Source organism: Protopterus annectens, chromosome 6.part1 (assembly GCF_019279795.1).
Source record: "Protopterus annectens isolate FY-2018-M chromosome 6.part1, PAN1.0, whole genome shotgun sequence".
Classification (NCBI taxonomy): Eukaryota; Metazoa; Chordata; order Ceratodontiformes; family Protopteridae; genus Protopterus; species Protopterus annectens.
In genome coordinates, this window is record NC_056738.1 from 491,387,465 (window position 1) to 491,411,030 (window position 23,566).

The 23,566-nt window shown below is 40.6% G+C and overlaps 1 protein-coding gene across 1 annotated transcript in view; it reads left to right on the top strand.

The window, feature by feature from the left end:
* Positions 1–23,566, top strand: part of PTH2R (parathyroid hormone 2 receptor) — a 1,294,618-nt gene that overhangs the window by 904,052 nt on the left and 367,000 nt on the right. Inside the window, exon 8 of the mRNA XM_044075404.1 lies at positions 22,083–22,149. Coding sequence (XP_043931339.1) covers positions 22,083–22,149 — 67 coding nt within the window. The remainder of the gene's footprint in view (positions 1–22,082; positions 22,150–23,566) is intronic.

Below are 23,566 nucleotides of genomic sequence, written 5' to 3' on the forward strand. Positions count from 1 at the left end.
GGAAGCCTGTTCCCAGCAGAACCACCTCTCCCACCTCATCTGGCCATGTTACCAGGTCACAGCACATCTAGCGCCCACCCCGGGACCTCATCATCTGGTGCTGGTCCTGCACTACCTTCAGGTGGAACCACCTCAGGGGATGGTGTTTGTCCCCCCCCCCCCGGGAGCACTCACAGACAGGATCCTGTTACCTGAAGTCATGTCCAGGGTCTGGTGCTTAGGAAGCTCCACAGAGACTTGGAGGATGTGCTACACCACCTTAAGGCCCTCGGTACACAATTACAGGATCTTCTTGCTCCTCCTGCTCAGCCCCCAGATCAGACACCTTCAGGGCCGTGATGGTGCAGTTGTGACTGCCCATGGGTGGGGACCTTGGTCCCACTGTTTCCATTTGAAGGCTCATGGGCTTCCATTTTCCAAACACCACTCCCCATCCAAGGTGTTTACCCACCACATGTGTCATATACCACCCCTGTATGCTGTCTTGTCTGTCTTCCAACGCAACCTACCTCCCCAAATATACCTACTATCCTTCCTCAGCATACCAATCTCACCTTCACAAACAAGGGCAATGTGTTCCCAACATGGATTTCACACGAGACATAACTGTCCATTTTGCACCCGCTTACAACTGTATATATATATATAGATATATGTGTGTGTGTGTGTGTGTGTGTGTGTGTGTGTGTGTGTGTGTGTGTTTGTATATATGTAGACATACACGTATACATGTGTGTATATATATATATATATATATATATATATATATATATATATATATTTTTTTTTTTTAATATATATATATATATGTGTGTGTGTGTGTGTGTGTGTGTGTGTCTGTATATCTGTAGATATATATATATATATATATATATATATATATATATAGATATATATATGTGTGTGTGTGTGTGTGTGTGTGTGTGTGTGTGTGTGTGTGTGTGTGTGTGTATGTTTGTATATATGTAGACATACACGTATACATGTGTGTGTATATATATATATATATATATATATATATATATATATATATATATATATATATATATATATATATATATGTGTGTGTGTGTGTGTGTGTGTGTGTGTGTGTGTCTGTATATCTGTAGACATATATATATATATATATATATATATATATATATATAAATGGAGTGCATTCAAACATCAGGTCCACACTCTCTAACTCTCCTTCCACAGCTGCATTGTTCTCCCTTGCTACAAAACAGAAGGGTGTCACATGTGGATACAGCATAACAATAGGGGGTTATATATAGGGACAGATTGCAGGTAAGCCTATTATAAACCTATGACATTTGTGCATGATACATTTCACATTAACATGACTGTCCTTCAGGTGGTGGGGTCTGAAAATGATGTGTCTATCATAACTTCATTACTTCCACCACCAGCTATTTGCCACACTAATGTACATGTCCTGAGGTACAGAACACACACTATGATGACTTACATCTTGTCATTCAGTGTTGGTCTGCACAGTTGACAGGTATGGCCCACTGACCACAGGGCCAGATGCTATGTCCATAGCAGTTGTTCAGCAGGACATTGTTACAACAAGTCTTGATGGCACATATAAATCTTTCCACATCATCTATCCCATTATTACAGACCAAGTACTACAGTCTGTTACATGCATATATGTTTCACATACCTCTTGCAGTATTGTCTTCTCTTCTAGGTGCACTTTATGTGTCCCTTGTTATATATACTTTGGTTTGGTTTGTAGTTTTAATTTTTTTCTCTCTCTCTCTCCACTACAGGGATTGAGCTGCTTTGAATAGGTTGCAGCATGGATTTTTTAGGTGATGCTCATGATCAGGTGATAGCCTCTGCACCAATCAGTGTTCACCAGTTGCTAATTGCATGCAGCCAGCTGTGTAGTACTTCCAATTACCACTGTCTTGGCAACCCACTACTATAAATTAGTACATCATGTGGGCATTGTCCCATTGCCTTTCCTGTATGGAAGACATCCTTCTGTGTGTGGGCAGCAGTGTTACAGACAGCAGGTAGCAATACCTCTTACAACAGGACTTGCAGACACAGGCCAATGACATATTTGTATAAGGTTCCAGACCTACGGACAGTATGAGTATTGTTGTTATATGCATTTAATACCACTAGTTTTACAGGGTTTGTGTGTACATGCTAGTTTTTCATGGAATGCAGTCTGTCTGCATAACTCTCAACTGTGGGCCTATCCACATGATGGCCAGAGGATTGGCTGTTATGTTTTGTCTGTTCACCACACAGGTCTTGTCTCTGATATATCAGTGGCATTCTCTCTGTTGAGTGCTATCAGTACATGGCTACATCCATTTGTGCTTCTGACGTCATATTCCTGAGTAAGGGTATGTTGCAACCAATCCTGTAACACCAGCAACTTTCACAGTGTATAACAGTAATATTGCAGATATGGCCCTGTGTTCCAGCCTCTGTCCTCCACCAATATACCAGGCGTTGTCCATATGCCATGTAGTAAGAGGTTAAGTAGTGGCCTATCATTATTTAGTGCTGGCATTCCTGTTATCATTCCTGTGATGTTGTGGACTCGCACATAAATTGTGGGGTACGGTCCATATATATGAGGGCTACAGCTGGACAAAACATGTGACCTTGTACAGTCTGGAGATCAGTGTATGTAACACAGTTATATGCCTTTATAAGTCATTCTATGAGGGAGGGGTATGCACCGTTTTTAACCTAGGCTGTTACATGTGAGGGATATCAGTAGTAAGACACATGAAGGTATATGGCTGTACATTTTCATACATTCCACAATGGGAGCAGTGGTTGGCTACTGCTTACTGTCTTACAGGCAGTTCTGTTTGTCAGTGTGATAGTGATGTTTTAAGTTAAGCATTGTTATGTAACAGATACATTTTTATTGTGACAACTTAATTCTTTTCCCCCTAGGGGTTGAGTAAAGAGTGTAATAGGAGGCTGATGAACTACATCTGTAATGAATTAGTGTTGATTGATTCTTATCTTCCAGGCAAGTGTTTTTATTACTGTTATACTACTTGAAGGCCTTGGCCTGGACAGCAACATATGTTATGCTTTCAGATTACTGTATCAAATGTTCATAGGTTCATAGGTTCATAGGTTCATACTAGGCTATCTGCCCGAGGGCATTTACAAGCCTAGCCCATAGTTTTGTGGCTTACGCCACCCCTTTAGTATGGGGAACTATACCCATTATTTTGCTGTGCCTCTGTTGAGCAGTGACACTGAGGTAATCCCTGGGGTATATCTGCGATCTCCCATCCATTGGTCAAGATTTCTCTTGAACAAGGCCAGCGAGGTGCTCTGCCTCACATATACCGGGATTTTATTCCACAGCATAGGGAGTCTTTGGGTGATGAATCTATCCCTCCAGCACGTCCTATTAATAGCCGTGTCGAGGTTTAAGTCTCCCGCCCTTGTGGCTCTGACGGATCTAGATTTTTGAGGTGAAGCATATTCATCAAATCTGGGTTTGACATGGCCTTGTATGTTAGGCAAAGGTCGCCTCTGAGCAAGCGGTAAGTGACTGAATAGAGCTGGAGTTCTTTCAGTCGGGCAGCATAGGACAGATGTTTGAGACCCTTTATCCTTTTGGTGAGGAACTTTTGTGGCCTCTCCAGCTGCTGCAAGTGTCGGGTCAGATACATTCGAATGGGGCATTGTACTCAATCATTGGTCTGATGAGTGATGAGTATAGGAGACTATGACCTCCTTGATCTAGATGAGAATCCCTTCATGATAAGGTGGGCAATGTAGAAGGTCTTCCTAACTACTTTAGCTACATGGGTGTCGAATGACAGACTACTATCAACCTGGGTCCCCAGGTCCCTGATAACTTCTTCTGTACTCAGTGGATTGCCACCTATTTGGTAGCTAGGGGTAACCTTGTTTTTCCCGAAGGGTATGACTATGCATTTTTGGCATTTAACTTTAGGCCATGGCTCTGGCACCAGTTATCCGTTTCTGTGAGACCCTTCTGAAGGATATCTGTGTCAGATGTGTTTTCTACTATGGCCCAGTTTGCAGTCATCTGCAAACTTTGTCAGCCATAACCCTCCTGTGTTTGCTTGTACTTGAAAAGTAGATGCCAAACAAGAGTGGGCCCAGGACTGAGCCCTGTGGTACACCACTTGTGACAGGCTTTGAGTCTGACATGGCGCCAGCAACTCTGACCCTGTGGGTTCTGTCACTCAGCCAGTTTGCAACCCATCTTGTGATGTATGGGTTAACATTTAAGCTGATGAGTTTTTCAATGATACCCGAGTGGGGTATTGTATCAAAGGCCTTCGCCAGATCGAGGTAGGCTGTATGGACTGCCTTTCCTCATCAATGGCTTTGGTGACTGTTTGAAAAGTCAACCAAGTTTAGAAGGCATGATCTGCCTTTGACAAAGCCAAACTGGGATGGATCCAAAGTCTGCAAATTCCCTATGTCTTTATTTATGAGGTCCATTATGATCCTCTCCATGGCTTTGCAGATAAGGCTTGTCAAGCTAATGGGCGGTAATTTCCAGGGTCGGTGGAGGCACCGCCTTTGTGAAGTGGGACCACAGTTGCAGTGCGCCACTCCTGGGTATGTATCCAGAGGTAAGACTATGATTAAACAGCTGTCCTAGCTGTGGGTTTAATTCTCGTTGAGTTCGTGGAGCACACAGCCGGGACACCATCAGGTCCCATGGATGCTGTGTTTTTGCTTTGGAGAGAGCAGTTCTCACTTGGGCGTTGGAGATGTTTGGGGGCTGCAATCGCTTGGTATAGATATCTCTCCTTTGGGAGGAGAAGTTTGCACTGAACCTGTCAGCCAGTATGTTGGCAATGTCTGTAGGATCAGTAATCTTCACATCATTTTGAACTAGTTCTGAGCATATCTGGGAGTTTCCTCCCAGGTTTCTAACATAGCTAAAGAAGGCCTTATGATTGTCTTTTGAGTCTTTAGCTATTTTTCTCTCAAAATTTGCTTTGGATGATTTTATGAGAGCTCTTTGTTTTTTACTTATAGTGATCAAGGGTGTCTTACCTTTTAAGGATTTTGCTCTATCTTGTAGTAGCTTCCTCCTTTTGTTGTAGAGTTTGTTTATGGCTGGGGTCCACCAGAGTGGACGCTTGCCTTTGGTACAAAGAGTCTTTGTTTTGCTTGGGATTGCCTTATCCATGCAGTCCTGCAGGTGCTAGTAGAAGGCATTTGTAAGTGATTCAGCGGCTTGAGTACTGTTTTCCGTCGGCTCGGGGGCCTTAAAGGAGACCACACTAGTCTTTAGAAGTGTGAAGTCGGCTTTAGAAGTTCTTTACTGTGGTCTTTTTATTTCAGGTGGGGTGGGATGAGGACCTCCAGCGAGATTAGTTGTGATCTGATCTCACCAGTGAGGGTATACTTCGGTGTTGAACATTGTGCTCCCATGTTCGTGATGATGAGATCAAGTATGTTTTCTCCTCTTGTGGGGATGGTGACTAGTTGTTCCATGGCATTTGAGTTTATGAATTCCAGGAACTTTTGGGCTAGGGTGTTTGGGCTTGAGTAGTGTTCCCAGTCTATATTAGGGTAATTGAAGTCACCTAGTATGATGGTGTTTGGTGATACATTTATCCCCTCTAGTGTTTTCAGGAAGGCCATGTGAGGTTCCTGAGTTTGTGAGGGTGGCCTGTAACATGCTACAATTTGCAGAGCAGTCTTGCCTATGGTTAATTGCACCTGGATGGTCTCCGATGCATCGTGCGTTGCCACCAGTCTTGAGGTGTGGGTGTCTTTGATGAAAAAAGTAAAGAGTGTAATAGGAGGCTGATGAACTACATCTGTAATGAATTAGTGTTGATTGATTCTTATCTTTTTGTTCGAGAGTTGCATTAGTCAGTTATTACGTATTTCAAACACTTAACTGCTATATGAAATGGCATACACAACTGAAATAGTACAAAAATAAACATTTCTATGTATGCAAAGTTGCTTGTTGTGTCATATCCTTTGACTTGTCTGTGGGTATATGCTTCATGCAATAATTGTCTTTTGTATGAAAGAATCAAACACTGTCCATTTTAAAAGGTGGCAACTGCAGGAATACTGGGTGTTCGATATGCTGCGCACCCTCTAGATATATATCTTCATATCTATAAGTAGTAATATATGTATATGTGTATGTATGTGTATATATATATATATATATATATATATATATATATATATATATATATATATATATATATATATATGTGTGTGTGTGTGTGTGTGTATATGCATATATCTATCTATATTTATATATATATATATATATATATATATATATATATATATATATATATATATATATATATATATATATATATATATATATATATATATATATATATGTATATATATATATATATATATATATATATATATATATATATATATATATAGAGCTGTGTGTGTGTGTGTGTGTGTGTGTGTGTGTGTGTGTGTGTGTGTGTGTGTGTGTATATGTGTGTGTGTGTGTGTGTGTGTGTGTGTGTGTGTGTGTGTGTGTGTGTGTGTGTGTGCGTATGTATCATTGGAATGTGTACTGCTTCAACTTTGTACATTCCCTGTGGTACACAGACTGCTCTGCATGATGTGTTATTGATATTATCCTGACATTGTACAGCTGAGATGGATTACTGTTAACTTGTTGTGGCTATGTTGTGTAGGGTTCTGGGTATGAGACTTGCAAGTGTTGGTTATTGTGTTGCAACACAGATCTGTTCAGGTGTGGAGGAGGGGATGATATCAATAATTACAAGAGGTACTTATTTTGGGCCCCTTCACCCCCATTAACAGTGCCTCTGGTCATATATTTATTTTTTGTGTTTTTACATATATATATATATATATATATGGTTTACCTTTAAAAACTCGAATCACAGTGGTTCCAGTGCTCATATGAGTGACTCAAAACCATGAAAGTGAAAACATCGACAGACCTTAATGTTCAAAAAACATAAAATCGAAAAGCAGATTCACTGTTTTTCGAACATTAATGTCGAACAAAAAAAAATGAAGTGTAAAGCAGGGGGGCAAGCTCCCCTGCACCCCCAGTGTGGAGGGCTGTGCCCACACACCCCTCTACTTTATTATTCTAACTCTGAGATCACACTAGATTGGGGAAAGGAACCATTTCCCGATCCCCACTATAGTGCAGTCCACCCCAGAATGTCGAATGTGCAATGAGCGAATCTCACTGTGCATTCGCTCATTGCACATTCAAACCTTTTTCCATTCATTTCATTTCCAGAGCTGAAAGCAGGAAAAGAGAAAAGGGAGATAGGAAAGTGGTGAAATTGGGGCAAGAAGGGGGACAAACAAGAGGAGAAACAAGTAGGGATGTGCAGGGCGGGTGTAGGAAAGGACCATAGCTCTGCATTTCTTTGGCAGCAACAGCTGCTTTCACTGTGGGCAATTTAGAATTTGAAGCCTCACACCCTACAGGGAGGTGTGTGGGCATCATACAATATGGATGATTGGTAGGGTTAGATTGTGTGATGGGTACATGTCTCTGGGTTAAATGCAGAGTTATGTGTGGGACGTCATTTTTTTGTGGGACAGATGCCCTTTTTTTAAGTGGATGTTAAGGAAGCATTATTGATAAGTGTGTGGTGAGGGATGTTTAGTAGGATAATTTGCATTTGCAGACAGACAAGACAGACAAGACAGCAGACAGGGGTGGTGTATGACACATGGGGGGTGAAAACCTTGATGGGGAGGGTGGTTGGGAATCTGAGGCTCATGATCCCCCCCAGATGGTAATAGTGGCACTGATGTCCCTAACCAATGGCAGTTACCACTACTTCTTCACAGTCCCGAAGGTGGCTGTGCTGGGGGTTGTGCTGGAGGGTACCTCCTGCTCCTCTAGCTGCAACAGCCTGCCCTCCACCTGGCACAGGAGGTCATGTAGTACATCTGGAGGACACTGCGCACCATGCGATAGACCTCATCCTGGGTGACAACATCCTCACGGAGCCCACTTGCGAGGGGGGGCGCGCCCCATCCCCTGCAGCTATTCCACCCAAGGGTGGTGCAGGACCAGCAGATAAGGGAGGTCTGAGTTGGGTCCCAGACATGCTGTTACCAGGTGCCTCGGCCAGGTGGGGTGGGAGAAGCGGATCCGCTGGGATCTGCCTTCCCATATGTGCCATGGTGTGGAAATTAACAATGAAATTTGGTTATTCACGCACAACACATTACAACATTAGTCAAAGTAGCATGCATGGATATTCCCATTTTCCCAAAACAGTGCAATCATAACAGTGCCATAGCAAACAGAACCCATGCATATATGGAATGGCATTAAGGGTTGTAACAGCATGCCATTTAGTGGTATGTCAGGCAGGCAATACAAATGATTATTCAACAGGGAATATTAGTATGCACACAGTTTAAACAATGATAAAACAAATGGAACAATGATCCCAACAGTAGAGGTTTGTTTAGGAACATAGCCATGTTGGTTTCAGTGTAATGGTTGGATCATTTGAGTGGTGGGGGAAGGGAACAGATTCAGTTGACTACTGCTATCAAGTATATTTGTCAGTACACTACTATACATTCTGACCACACTCACACTCTACCTGGGCCATGGGGCTGCTACAGCACACCAACAGCTGTAGATGTCATCAGAGCAATTGTACCCTTATTTTAATTATACACATCATACTTGCGAGGGGGGGTGTGGTCCCCATCCCCTGCAGCTGTTCCACCCGAGGGTGGTGCAGGACCATCATTGTTAATTTCCACACCATGGCACATATAGGAAGGCAGATCCCAGCGGATCCGTTTCTATACCAATTTCTTTACCTGTGGGCCTGTGCAGATGAACTGTGTGCACATTACATTGCTGTTTCTGCACGTATTTCAGATTCACATATTAGTTGCAGGCCCTGGAGTGTGTGTTGTGCCTTTCACATACATCTACTGTGACATTCTCTGTGTGTAGGTATCTTGGCAACTGAGGAAACTATCCGTGACAGCGTGACACTTGAGGGGCTTGTCTGAACCAGACTGTAGAGTGTGGATATCTAGCTTGCATCTATTTGTAGGACTGGGGCTGATCAACACAGCAATTGTACACCTTTCATAGTTATACACATCATACTAGTATTTCTATTCAGATTTCTTTAACTGTGTGCCCTGTATGGAAAATGTATGTGTTGCAGTACATTATTTTTTCTATTCAGATTGCAGTTTACAACTGTAGAACCAGACTGTGATGTTAGTGGCGGTCCCTGGATTCGAACCGTGGTGTGTGTGCAAAATTGAACTAGAGGCCTATAACTTATCAGACTGAGCTACTGGGGAGGCGTTGTGTGCTTTTTGTGACATTTCTATCTAGTACATTTGTTTGTGCACAGTACTTTTATTATGTCATGTTGCATTATTTGTTTCCCATTTTCAGTATAATTTATGCATACACAACAGACATTGCTGTCACTGTTTTTGAAATGTGCACATTAGCTGGATTGCACATTTGACTGTTTTACAACTACATACTGCAATTTAGATTCCTGAGTACACATTGTAGGTTTTAAGTCTGTACCTGTTAGCCTTATACATTTTTCAGTACATTCACAGCTACATACGGCTGAAATTGAAAGGCTAATACAGGACAATGCTGGCAAGCAAACAAGTAAAACACATTCTGATGGAAATATGTACTGTTGCTTTTTTTCATTTATTTGACATGCCCATTCTAAAGTATGCAGACAAGCAGTGCTAAATCAGTTCACCTCTGTTAATGCATTCTGCAGGAGATACTCATTTCTATTTTTCAGGTACAAGTGAGATGACACACACCAGTGTTTGGGATCACCTTTATTAGTTTTGACATACATAACTGTGTACAACTCAGATATCCACAATTACTATTCCTGCATGATCTGCACAGGGGAATGCTTTTCATTTCTAACTGTTACAGTAGTAGCCCTGACATGGCACTTTCTTGGCAGGTTCACTCAGACACACTCATACATATTCTAATATTTCTCTCCTGCATATTGTACCTGTTTGCTACTGATATATGTACTACACAGCAGCTGGGAATACTCCACTGTAACACTGGTAGCCTGACACAGGCATTTATTCCTGACTTTTACAGCAGAGTTATATATACAGGTGGTACTACCATTACTATAATTTTGATTTCTTACTGCTAATAGTAGGTGGTATTCTGTACTCACCATACTGCCGACACAGCCAGGCCAGTCTCTGGGCATGAGCCTCAACATTCTGGGACCTCTCCGCAGCAGCTGTATGGGAAGACATCACACATTAATCAAACCTGCACAGTCACAAGTTGAACTTTTTCCATACTTAGAGATACATAAGACTGCATACTTACAGACAGGTGGGACATCCTGCGCTTGGGCTTCTTGGATCCACTGGTCCAAGAGTGCACCTCTCTTCCATTTCAGGTCATTATGGTGGTGACGTACCTGCTCACCAGTGGGTATGCCAGTGGCACTGGTGAGATCACGTGCAAGCTGGTCCCAGGCCTCTGCTTTGTACTGCAAGCCCTGTTACTGGCCCTGCAGCAACCTGCCATCATGGTTTTTAGCTAGGAGCCCAACCATGACCCTGGATTCCTGGATGCCCCAACGTTGTGCTCGGAAGCAAACACCTTCACCAACACCAGACATTTTGGTCCTGCTGTGAGCAGTCCCAAATGGTTATGGCTGTATTCCCGCCTGTGCGGTTTAAATAGGGCAGTTTTCCCGCATGTTTTCTTGATTGGCCGGTTTTAATATAATGAACTATGCTTAGCTCCGTGCAAATCCGCATAGCAATGCTTACACCAGCTAAGCAGAGCTGAAAGCAGGTAAGCAATGCTTACACTAGCAAAGCATTGCTTATATCTATTTTTTCCATTAAATTTATAAATTATTTTTTACATTTATATTTTACATATTCCCACCCCTGCTGTGCTATAAGTGAGACATATGATTGACATCTATCATTCAAATTCCTTAAACGTTTATTAAATAATTTGGCAGAGGGGTATTTGAACTGAGCGCGTTCTACATGCTATACCATGGCAGTACTACTATGCTTCAGCGGCTTGATGATGTTTTCTATCACAGTAGCACTTGTCTATCATTTTCAGGATTTCAGTCAGGCTAAGGATAGTGGTGCGCCGCACAAACAAGCTGCATACTGCTTAAACTTCAGATTTATTTGATGAAAAAAGAAACATACATTTTTAAGATTTCTATTTCTTTCCTGTTGCCCTACTGCTTCCGTGCATGTAGGGCAAGAGTGCATACATTTGGGAGTGTGCATTTGAAGGCTTCTGCCTTCTAGGTGTTTTTTTTTTTCTTTCTTTTTGAGTGTCTGCGGACACTGAAATGTTAGCTATTTACATTTCAGTGTCTATGGATACTCATTTACTATATAGTATTAGAGCTAGGTTCCAATATTATATAAATTGACACTCATCTGTGTCAGAAAGTGCCATATGGCACTTTCTGAGCGAAGGGGGCATGTTATATGTGCAGACACTGCTGACACACACCCCCTGCACTCGCTCCTGGTTCGTGTCCATTTGGATAAGATAGCAATGTGCCTTCATGCATATGCAAGGAGCGCTGCTATTCTAAAAAGACATGAACCACTCCATGCAAGAATAGCCTTATTTTTGCACGGAGCTTCGTGAATCCTGGGGTAGATCTTGACATATATTGCTGTCTGTCTTATTTTTTTATGTTTCTACTTTATGCAAAAGATGTTTTATGAGTTTTATGACAGACTCTGTTAAGAAATGCAATTAGGTTAGGAAATCTATACAACATTTTTAAAATGGGCATTCTGAATAAAACTGACCCTGGCAACAAAAGAAATGAATTTGCTGAAAATGCTTCAAAGATTACCTGTCATTTGCTGACATTTAACTAGTAACTTCAGTTTTAAAGGATCATGGGATCATAGAAAGTTACTAGGCTAATGGCCACAGGCACCTTACAAGCACAGCCAAGTTCAACTTGTGCTCCCAAGGGTGTCTGGTTTAAGTAAACACTAAAATCAGCATCTATTGCCCTTGTCCAAGAGGGACACGGGTGGGACCCTTGGGGTGAATATCCACTTACCAATCCAGTCATCCAAATTGCACTTAAATAAGGCCAATGAAGGGCTTTGTTTAACCTTAATAGGAAGCTTGTTCCAAATCTGGGGCAACCTCTGTGAGACAAATCTGTCTTTCCAGCAAGTTCTGTTGATATCACATACCAGGTTAATGTCCTTTGAGTGAATGACCCATGCGGCATTTGATTTGCAAATGTGCAGCATTTCCATTGAAGCTGGGTCAGAGATTGCACTATATGCAAGGCACAGGTTGCCTTTGAGCAGTCTGTACGACACAGGATAAAGTGATAATGATTTCAGTCTGTCCACATAAGACAGATCTTGAAGAACCTGAATTTTCTTTGTAAGGAAACTTTGTGGTCTCTCCAGTTGCCACAGGTGTTTGGAAAGGAACATACCAAAGGGAGCATTGTACTCTATTATTGGCCTGATGAGGGAAGAGTATAGGGGAGTTATAACCTCTTTTTTTCTGGAGGCAATACCCTTACTTATGAGATGAGCAATATAAAATGCCCTTCTTACCACTGTGGATACATGGTGATTGAAGTTAAGGTTGCTGTCAACCTGTGTGCCCAGATCTCTCACCACTGACTATGTGCTTGGGGTATTCCTATTGATGTGGTATTTTGCAGGAACATCACCCTTGCTGAAGGGGATGATAATGCATTTTTTTGCATTAAGTTTAAGACCATGACTTTAGCACCAGTCATTAGTTTGAGTAAGACCTTCTTGCAGGATTTTGACATCACTAGGGGTTTCAGTGATTGCTCCCAGTTTGCAGTCATCAGCAAACTTCAGCCACAGTCCTTTAGTTTTAGCCTGTACTTCAGAGAAGTAGATTTCAAAGAGTAAGGGACAAAGAACTGATCCCTGTGGAATACCACTGATTACAGATCTGCTGGAGGAGGTGAAGTCCCCTATTTTGACTATATGAGTTCTATTAGTGAGCCAGTTTGCAACCAACTTGAGAATATATGAGTTGATATCCAGCTGGGAGAGTTTATCAGTGATGCCTGAGTGGGGTGATTTGTGTCAAAGGCCTTGGCTAAGTCTAGGTAGGCCATATGCACAGATTTAATCTCATCTTGCACTTTGGTGACTGTTTTGAAGAAGTACACCAAGTTTAACAGGCACGATCTCCCCTTGACAAAGCCAAATTGGGTGGGGTCGAGCATTTGGAGATTTCCTATATCTTTGTAAATAAGATCCATGATGATTCATTCAATGGTCTTGCACATCAGGCTGGTCAGGCTAATGGGTCTATAGTTCTCAGGATCTGTGGATACACCACATTTGTATAAAGGGATGATGGTAGCTGTTTTCCATTCCACTGGGACAAGCCAGGCCTTAGGCTGTGATTGAAAAGTGTGCACAATGGTGATGCTAATTCCTGCTTTAACCCATGTAGAACACAGCCTGGCATGTTGTTTGGTCCCATAGAGGCTGTGTTTTTGACCTAGGAGAGGGTGTTTAAGACTTGCTGCTCAGAGATACTAGGTGGGGGACAGGTGTTAGGGATACTTTAGGGTATATGTGGTGGGGACAGGGGAGAGAAGTTTTCACTGAACCTGTCAGCCAGCTACTTTGCTGTATCAATAGGCTCTGTATATGTAGTAGCATTAACTATAAGTTCAGCCCAAATCTGGGTCTTACCTTTGAGGTTATGAATGTAACTAAAGCACACCTTTTGGTTATTCTTAGTTAGGGAAGCTGATTTAGATTAGTAGTTAGCTTTGGAGGACTTCACTAGGAGTCTTATTTACTTGTTTAAGTTAAGGAGGGAGTATTTCCAGTTTTGAGACCATTCCTTCCTACTCTTTGACAGCAATTTCTTTCTCCTATTGTATAGCCTATTAATGGCAGTTTTCCAGCAGGCAGGTTTGTTTTTTCTTGAAGATCTTGCTTTGGTCCTATCAGGTATGGCAGAGTCAATACAGTTGTACAGATGCTTATATAAAGCATTGGTGTATAACTCGGCATAGGTGTCTGTTCCATCCATAGGGGGAGGGGCTATGAAGCTATTTATGCTGTCACATAAGAGGTTATAATTGGCCTTGGAGAAGTTTCTTAGTCTAGTTTTTGCTAAAGGGGAGGGGGGGGTCTTGTGTTATAGTGTCTTCTAGCAAGACTATGGTGAGATCAGATCTCACCAGGGATGGCCGCACACTGGGGGGGGGGGTCTGTATTATAACACTGAAGTCTAAAAACATCAAATGTTATAATATCGACCCCATTCAATCAAAACACCAGAAAACTAAACAGTCAGAATAGCGATTTTTTTTCCCAGGGAAAAAATTTGCTGTTCCGACAAACATACACAAAACTCAAGCACACCAAAATAAATAATCCACACACATACACTTCACAAAACCCTACACTAAACCAGACATACACCACTAGCTACCCACTTGCCTTAACCCAACCCTAACCCTAAGGTCCCTAACTATTGTACACTCACCTTACCCGCTCCCTAATCCTAACTCACCTACCCCACCCTAACCCACTTCCACACAATCGCACATTTACCTGACCCGCGCCCTAACCCTAACTCACTTAACCCACCCCTAACCCTAAAGTCTGTCACTACAACACACTCACTTCACCGGCGCCCTAACCCTAAAGTCTCTAACTACTGCACACTCACCTTACCCCAGCCGTTCGCTCACTTACCTTAACCCGGTCTGTAACCATCGCACCACACTTGCCTGAATCCAGTCCGTAACCTCCATTTGCTCACTTCCCTAAACCCGGTCCGTAACCATCGCACCACACTGCTTTAAATAGAGAAGCCACAGACCACCAAAATCTTACCCTAGGTAAAATTTCAATGTTCCAAGGCTTCGCTATTGTAAGCTTTCGCTCTAAAGGGTCTGATATTATAACATTCAAAGTTTTTGAACTTCAATGTTATAATATAGACCCCACTGGGGGGGTGGTGCAGTGGGCAAACATGTTGGTGAGCACCAGATCCTGGATGATTGAGCCCCTTGTGGGTGTATCAACCAGCTGGTCCAGAGCATTGGAGCTAACGAAGTCCAGGAACTTTTGGGCAAGTGAGTTAGAACACGTATAATTTACCCAGTCAATGGATGGGTGATTAAAGTCACCCCAAATCAGGGTGTTTGGTTGTACCTTGATTTGCTCAAGTAGTTCCAAGTAGGCTGAGTGGATGTCTTGATTCATGAAGGGGTTCCTATAGCTGGCGATGACATGAAGAGGGGTCTTACCTACAATCAATTGCACCTGAATTAATTCAAGGGAATCATACCATTTTACTAATCTAGAGATCTATTTATCTTTAATGAATATTGATACACCAACTCCTTTAGTTCTCACACCTTCAGTTTGTGGTCTGAATGTGTGGAAAGAAATGTAACTTGGTAAAGCTAGGGTGCTCTCCCCAGCCTTAAACTAGGTCTCAGTGACTGCACAAATGTCAGCATCTTACAAGGTGAAGACTGCTTCTAGTGAGTGCAGTTTCTGGTTTAGACTAGTAGCATTAAGCAGCATAACCTTGAGGTTGTTTGTAGAAGGTATTTTATGTCGGGAATTTTGTTCTTGTGACATTGCCTAAAAAAGGCACTATGGGGTGTCAAAATCCTTAACCAGTAACCAAAATCCCAAGGGTGACAGATGAAGACCATTACTGGCAAAGCATTGAGGTCTGTTGACCATGTCATTCCAGGCTGACAGATACTGGATCCCCCTTTGAATGACACCAAAAAGTAAGCCAATTGTTGAAGTCAATCATTCTTTGTTTGTATTGAGGTATCATCCTAGGCAAAGGTAAAATGCTGCTTAAGGCTAGGGACATACCTGCCTGAGACACATAATCAGAAAGCTCAGTCATGTCTCTCTTCATATAGTCCATTTAGGTACATCTCAAGTCATTCACACCAACATGGACAGTGATGGAGTCATAACAGTGCCTGTTGTTGAGATACGTCAGAGCTTGTGTGATGTGGTGGATCCTGGCACCTGACAGACAGCTGACCGTGACTTTTTCCTTATTCAGCCTGGTGAGAGGGACATCTGTGTGTCTCACAACTGAGTCACCTATGACTAAGATGTCTGTTTTTGTGTTATGCCTTAGGGGCTTGGCTGGTGAGACACTGGTGTGTGATATATTATGTGTACTATGTTCTGCAGAGGATGTATTATGTGAATCATGCTTATGTTTGTGAGGTCTCTGATATTTAGGTAAGCTTCTGGTAAGGACCTCCACATATGTAGGTTTATGCTTTGTTGGTTTGGTAGGTGCAGAAGGTGAGGTTTGCATGCTGACAACATGTTTAGTATTAGATGGACTGACTGGTGAACAAGAGATCCTAGATTCTAGGTTCTTGATATAGATGCATCTCTCACATAATGAATTTATGTGGGCTAGAAGTAGGTTGTCAGTGTACATGAGGCAATTGCTACATTGCCTCAGGATGCCCATGTTGACCAGGCTGCCTGGAGAAACTGTGGGAAATTGTCCATCTCAGTCATTGACTTAGAATTTCTCTTCAAATCAGTTTGAAAGTCTACATCAGAATACCACATAAGAATCTTTTAACTTCTGTACTTTTAAGCTAGTCTATCCATCCCACTATTTTATGTCTACTTTACATATTTCATATTTTATGCAATTATAATATTTGTAGAGCTTTTCACCATGGGCATCTGCTGAAAAGGGTTTTTTCATTCAGTTGACTATCTTGGTTAATAAAAAAAGCAATTCAATAAATATTAAAATATGTAAATACCCAAGTACAGGAAAACTAGTAAAAATAATACATAAAGACAATAAAAAAAATTGCACTGGATCATGTGGCAGGTAAAGTAGAAAATTAAGGTTATGAGCTGATAGGATCACTGGTTCATAGGATGATATTAGGCTATTGGCCTGGAGGCTCCTATATGTCTAGCCAAGAATTTCACCCACGTTCCCACAAAGTCAGCACCTGTTTTCCCTGTCCAGCAGAGACACAGGTGGGATCCCGGGGATATATTTTCTGTTTCCCATCCAGTTGGCTAGGTTCCTCTTAAAGAGGGCTAGTGAGGTACTCTGCTTGACATGGAGAGGAAGTCTATTCTACAGATGGGGGAGTAGCTGGGACACAAATCTATCCCACCAACAAGTTCTATTAATATCACAGACCAGGTTGAGACTTTGCATGTGGGTTGCGTTAGTGGAATTTAACTTATGGATATGCAGCAACTCCATAATAAGATAATGATCTGCTTCCTCTAGCCCAGGATTTGATTGTCTTAAGTCTCCATTTTCATACCTTTTAACTTAATCAGACAGTGGCCTGGAGTAAATGGGAAATTTGGCAATGCTGCTGAATGGACTATACAAATACAGGCCAACTGTTTGCTCATGAAGCTAAGAGTGCTTCACTGGAGAAGCACCAACCAATGACTTTGACAGCAGCTTCAGAGTCAGAGTTTTAGACAATAAAGCAATATTAATGTTAATAGTACACTAAAAGTCAATAAGACTTCCTTGTCACATTAATTAATTCCTGGATCATGCTTTGGCATGCTACTCAGTTTTTATAAAGTACTTGAGATACCAGCTCTCCACATATATGTAGTGAAACTTTTATGAATACCTTGTCTTGGCACCACACATCAGCCAGTAGGTTTGATTTCAGGAGGCACTATCAGCTCTGTTTTCATGTTTATGGGATTCCTGGCTGACTGTATCACTCTGTCCATGGGTTCAAATCTAAGTATAGGCTATGGGCTAGAATGTGGTATTGAAAACATTACAGTATCTTACAGAGAATATAGGCATCCTCTTCTTTTCTCTGCTTGCCCTCTCATCCAGAAACCCTTGACGTTTCATGTCTTCTCCCCAGAAAGCATATTTCCTCTTAGTTCTCACCATATGAAATAGTTTACCATCAGCTCTAACTCTGTAACTGAAACATAGTAAAATGGGCATTTTGTTTTCTTATTTAATTCTCATCTCAGAACCTTTTTTGTAGTTACTCTCACATAAACCTCATTAATAATCTGCGTGAGCCAAATTCTTTTCTAGAATATCTTTTGAATTTCCCATTTACTTCTCATTTATTTTTACAATTTTCATCTCAGGCTGTTTGTAAAGTTAAAGTTAATTTTTTTCTATAAGGTGTTTTAAATTGAATTTGCTGTGCAGTCTTTTTTTTAAACTTTTTATTTGATTTTAAAACAAAACAATCATTTATATGATAATTAATTAACAGTCTCATGAAACTATGTACATACTATTTTACAAAGTCTATAACAAAATTTAAAACATTTCTAATATAATTAATGCTTTTCTAAAAAGCTTTGCAATTTTTCCCAAGCTAATAATTTAAGTGTGACATTTTTAGTTCTCATTCTTATAGTAAGTATTTTGTTATTACATACTGATTTTGCTAAACAGATAAATTAATTATTGAATGAGATAGTAGTCTTTATATTCCAATTTTTTTGTAGTGGTTTTCATAACTATTGCTAAAATACTCCAAAGAAGAGGTATTTGTGCTAATGGAATTATTTCATGCATAGGTGAATTGAATAATATAAGAGAATCTGAGATGTTACACTTTTCTGACCACAATGCTCTACAAAAGTTTCTGAAGTCAGTCCAAAATGGAAGAACTATTTTACAAACAATTATCATATGTTGCCAATCAGCATTAAAGTCTATCTCACGTCTCCAACATTTTGTGTTATCTAATTTATATATAGCTGCTATCTTTTGAGGTGTGAGAAAATGTATGTGCATAAATTTCCATGTAAATATTTTCCAGTGTGGGGAAGATGTTGTTTTTGCTGCTGATTTCAATATTAGTTTTTTTATTTTTATCTGAAAATTCTTCTTTATTAATTTTAGTTGCGTATGACCAGAATGAGCTGTCTGATAAAGCAAATTCAGTTCTTAGCATTTTATAAATTATGCTGTGCAGTATTTTAAAGAGGACTGGTTGGATATTAATAGCTCACCTACTTGTTTATTAAAATATTTAGTCAAGTTTTCAAGAAGTAGGATATATGTCACATACAAACTGCATTTATGTAGTATCAGAGAATGGGAACACATATATCTTCACCTTGATTGGAGAATGGATGTTCTACAGCAAGATGTTAATATAGCAATAACCCACGCCTAGGTGTAGGTAATGCTGGATTTACTCACGGTTGGTGTGGTTTGGTCACGTGGAAGAAGCCCAAGTGGCCAAACAAAGACAACCATGGGTAAATCCAGCATTACCCACACCCAGATGTGGGTTATTGCTGTTATACAATGACATTATTTAAGAAAAAAAAGAATTATTTTTCTTAAATAATGGCATTGTATAATGCCTCCTTGCTGCCCCTCCGCAGCTGTCTGGTATTCTGCGGCAGTTCTGATGTACTGTGCATGCGTATGCTGACGCAGTGCATCAGAGCTTTGGGCGGAAGCAACAGAGAGAGCAAGATCTCCATTAGTTTTACAAACTGTCTCGCTATGTTAAAGGAGTTTAACATAGCGAGACAGCTTTAAAAAAAGCAACGGAGTATCTCCGTTGCTTTTTTTAAAGCTGTTCCACTATGTTAAACCCATTTAACATAGCGAGACAGCTTTAAAAAAAGCAACGGAGAAAGCAAGCTATCTCGCTATGTTAAACCCATTTAAGATAGTGAGACACTTTTAAAAAAAGCAATGGAGATAGAAAGATCTCCATTACTTGTTTTAAAGCTGTCTTGCTATGTTAAACTCGTTTAACATAGCGAGACAGTATGTAAAAAGCAACAGAGATCTTGCGTTCTCCGTTGCTGTAAAAAAAGAGTTATACTAATGGAAAAAGTCCAGGCGACCGGACCTTTTTTACATTAGTATAACTCTGATTTGCAACATGCATGCTGACCAATCAGCATGCATGTTTTGGAATATTAATGGGGGGGGGTCGTTGTATAATGTACAAGTAATGTTGTGTAGAAGATGAATCAGCCACTTCATGGCAGTATATTAAGCCGGCACAGAAAACCACAAATGACTGCAATTTTTTTTTCACTCGTTAAATTAGGCTTTGCTGTTTAGAGTGTTTAAAACTAAAAAATGTAAAGGATAAAAAAATAAATTAGTGTATGTGTATGTATCTGTGCATATGACAGAGGGAGAGACATAGAGCATAAACATACATAAGAGAGAGCGCATACTAACATCTTCTGAGTGCAGCAAGCAATCCATCAGCTTGTATTCCTTAGAAAATAAGAAGTATGAAACTCTAATATCACTAACATTACTGGCTAATTTTAATCCTCAGTGATTTACCAGCAAATAAGTCAGTCTACAAGACAACAAGCAGCACTATACAGCAAAATCAGTGGCAGTAAAGAGGCGCTGGTGCGGGAGGAGTTGCAATGCCTCTCATTCTATGATTTTTTTTTTCTTTCATTTGTTCACAATGAAACTTTTGAGGTGGAGTCACTCAACAAGTGTCTAGTAACTGCTCTGTGTATGTGTGTGTATAGACATTAAGAATGGGATTTGAGGTATTGGCAAAATGGTTAAGGTACTTATCTTAAAAACACAAGGTACAGTGACAGGGTTTGACTCTCACCTCTGAGAAGCATGTCTAATCTTTAAAAAGTGTGGTGGGGTCATTAGCCTTGTAATTACCTGTGCCCATAACTTATAATTTTGACATAAAATACTTCATCCAACAAGAATTACATATGCTACGGTGAGTTTGAAACTCTAGGCAGTGGAACTATTTTACATAAAAAAAGATGGTTTAAAGGATAGCTCATTAGAAGCTCTTCACCTATAGCATCGAGTGCAGCAAGACAGATACTAACTGGTGGTCATATCATAATTATACATATCATCAGTTTACATTGAAAACCTTGAAACTACATCAGTTGACCGGCATGTGGTCGAATGGCAGTTTTCAACTCGGCAGAATGTTGAACTAAAATGTAGTAACTACGCTACAGCGAATGAGTAGTGTAGTTCGAGTATTTGGGCTCGACATTGTGCAGTGAGATCACGGTTCAGTGAGGAACAGGGAATTAGTCCATTTCATCACTGTAGTGAGATCTCGGAGTTGTATATTTAATATCCTTAGGTGTGTGGGGGGCACAGGGGGGGTGTAGCCCTCTTGCAAAATAGTAGAATTAATGCACCATTGACTGCAGAGTGTAATGGTATATTCATGTGCATAGCAGGAGGTGAGTGACATCACCTCCTGCTATGTCTAATACATTGAACTAAAGATGTCAATGTATTCATTTTTGTGTTGGTTGCTGTTTTGAAATTCTGAATTCAGCATGTTGGGTTGCATTCTGAATGGTTGACAGAAGCGGATTCAGAATTTCAGTAGTAAACCCATATTATCATATGTTCTCGCTTATTGAGCCTGGCTCATGAGGTCAGTAGACTAGCTCACCTATCTAGTTAACAAATAAACAAACAAAGTAAATAAACAAATAAAGATCATATATGCAGAGAATTAAGCATTTACTGGCATACTATAAATTGTGCAAAAAACGAAATTTATTATTAACTATGTTGATTGTGACTTAAAATCTGTTTTATTGCTTGGAATTTAATGAATACTATCAATGTAAAGGCTACTAAACAGTTTGTTGTTCAGATTGGTATTGCTATTCATGTGTTTTGTAATGGGGAGTTTATAACCTGATTTTGTTAGAAGGCTTATTGGAAGTTACAGTGCAGCTTTCCAGAGGAAGCAGTGAGTTAAAATATTTCTCATTTTGTTAAATTTCAGTATTTCCCATTAGCAAGTCTTACTCATCATTTTGTATTACATGTTAAATGAAGAGATTCATGCATGAGTCCTTGATTGCGAACCTATGGCCAAACCTATAGTTAGTTTGAAAACTATCAAAAGTTTGGAATATAAAAAAACACAGTATGGTGAGTGAAGCAAAACCTAAGTGAGGCATTTCACAGAATTATCAATAACCTTGCTATTTTGTATATTTCCTCTTTTCTCATGATCTTTCAGGTGCTGGGAACTCAGTGCTGGAAGTATACAGTGGATTTACCAAGGTCCAATAACTGTAGCCATTGGGGTAAGTCAATATGGATGTCACAATTAAGAGTAAGTTTAACTATCATTTCATTCATACAATATCAGTCAAATGATGCCACTAGTCATCTTATGTGGCCTGATAATTTTTTCACCTGTGGCATCAAAATGTTGAAAATGTAAGATGTCCGAAGAGGAACATTCCATAAAGATAACTTATGCAGTCTAGAACTTGCAATCTATGCTTGTGAAGTGTTATAGGCTTCCTGTTGTAATATAGGGGTCTACAACTGTAACCTATGGAACAGCAGAAGGACATGAAGGACCCACTATTGTAAGGAAATCCTTTTTCATTGCACAGCTTATATTAAAGGGCATGGCATATGGATTCAAGGATGTAATTGTTCCTCTTTACGTGGCACTCATTAGCCTGATCATTGAGTATAATGTCCCTTCTGGTTTGTACCTACCTAAATCATAAAGACTATGCAGATCACCTCAAAGCCTTGTCTCTTCTTGGTATCATACAGGCTACTGAAAGACAACCTCTGTCACTCATATACAGCCTCAACAGACCCTATTCTGCCAGACCTACAACCCATTCAGATGTCCAGTGGTATCAGAAACACCCACTCAAGAGACATTAACCTCTTTGGCAAGATTAACTGAACATACTTGAGGGTTAGGCATGTATCACTGAGAATGTCACATCTTCACATGAAGGAGAATTTTTCTTACCATATTCAAATGTAAGTTGGATGAATTGATGGGTAACAGCAAATTCATACCTGGATTAGCACTAATGGCCCTTACGGATAATGGAAACATGTAAGTACCTAACATATACTTCTGCACTCCTGTCTTTGGAGGTTCATATATGTACAGCCTGTCTTTGGAGATTCATACTTGTGTTGTCAGTCTATGGAGATCATACTATTGGAAAAAAATAAAAAGATAGGTAGATAGATATGCAGAGTTTATTGCCCACACTGGGTACTGCCATTTCATAGTGAGACCACATTCACATTTTATTGTACTCTTATCCTTTCCATATTGACATTTTTTGTGGGGCAGCTTTTTCTCCTCACTGTCTTCATTCTTTGGCACTCTACCCAGTGCCCCGTGTCCATCACTGGGTCTACCAGCCACCTTCTAACCCCTCCAGACTTTATCTGATATGTCTGGGGCCAGAGCAGAGCTTAAGGCCATCCTAGGGATATGGACAACTACATCCACTGGGAGGTGGTTTCTCTCATGACATACCCCTTTACTCCTCCCTCCCTGGTGGTCTTTGTCGTATGTTTGAGGGGCAGACAAGTAATGGGGACATGCTTTGTTTTGCTGTGCCTAAACATTGGCTCAAATGTCCACCACACTATCCCCCTTGGATCACACCCTTCACTCACAAGGTTCCCAGACTTCACCAGGGGATCATCAGTGGAGGTACCCATAGGACTGCC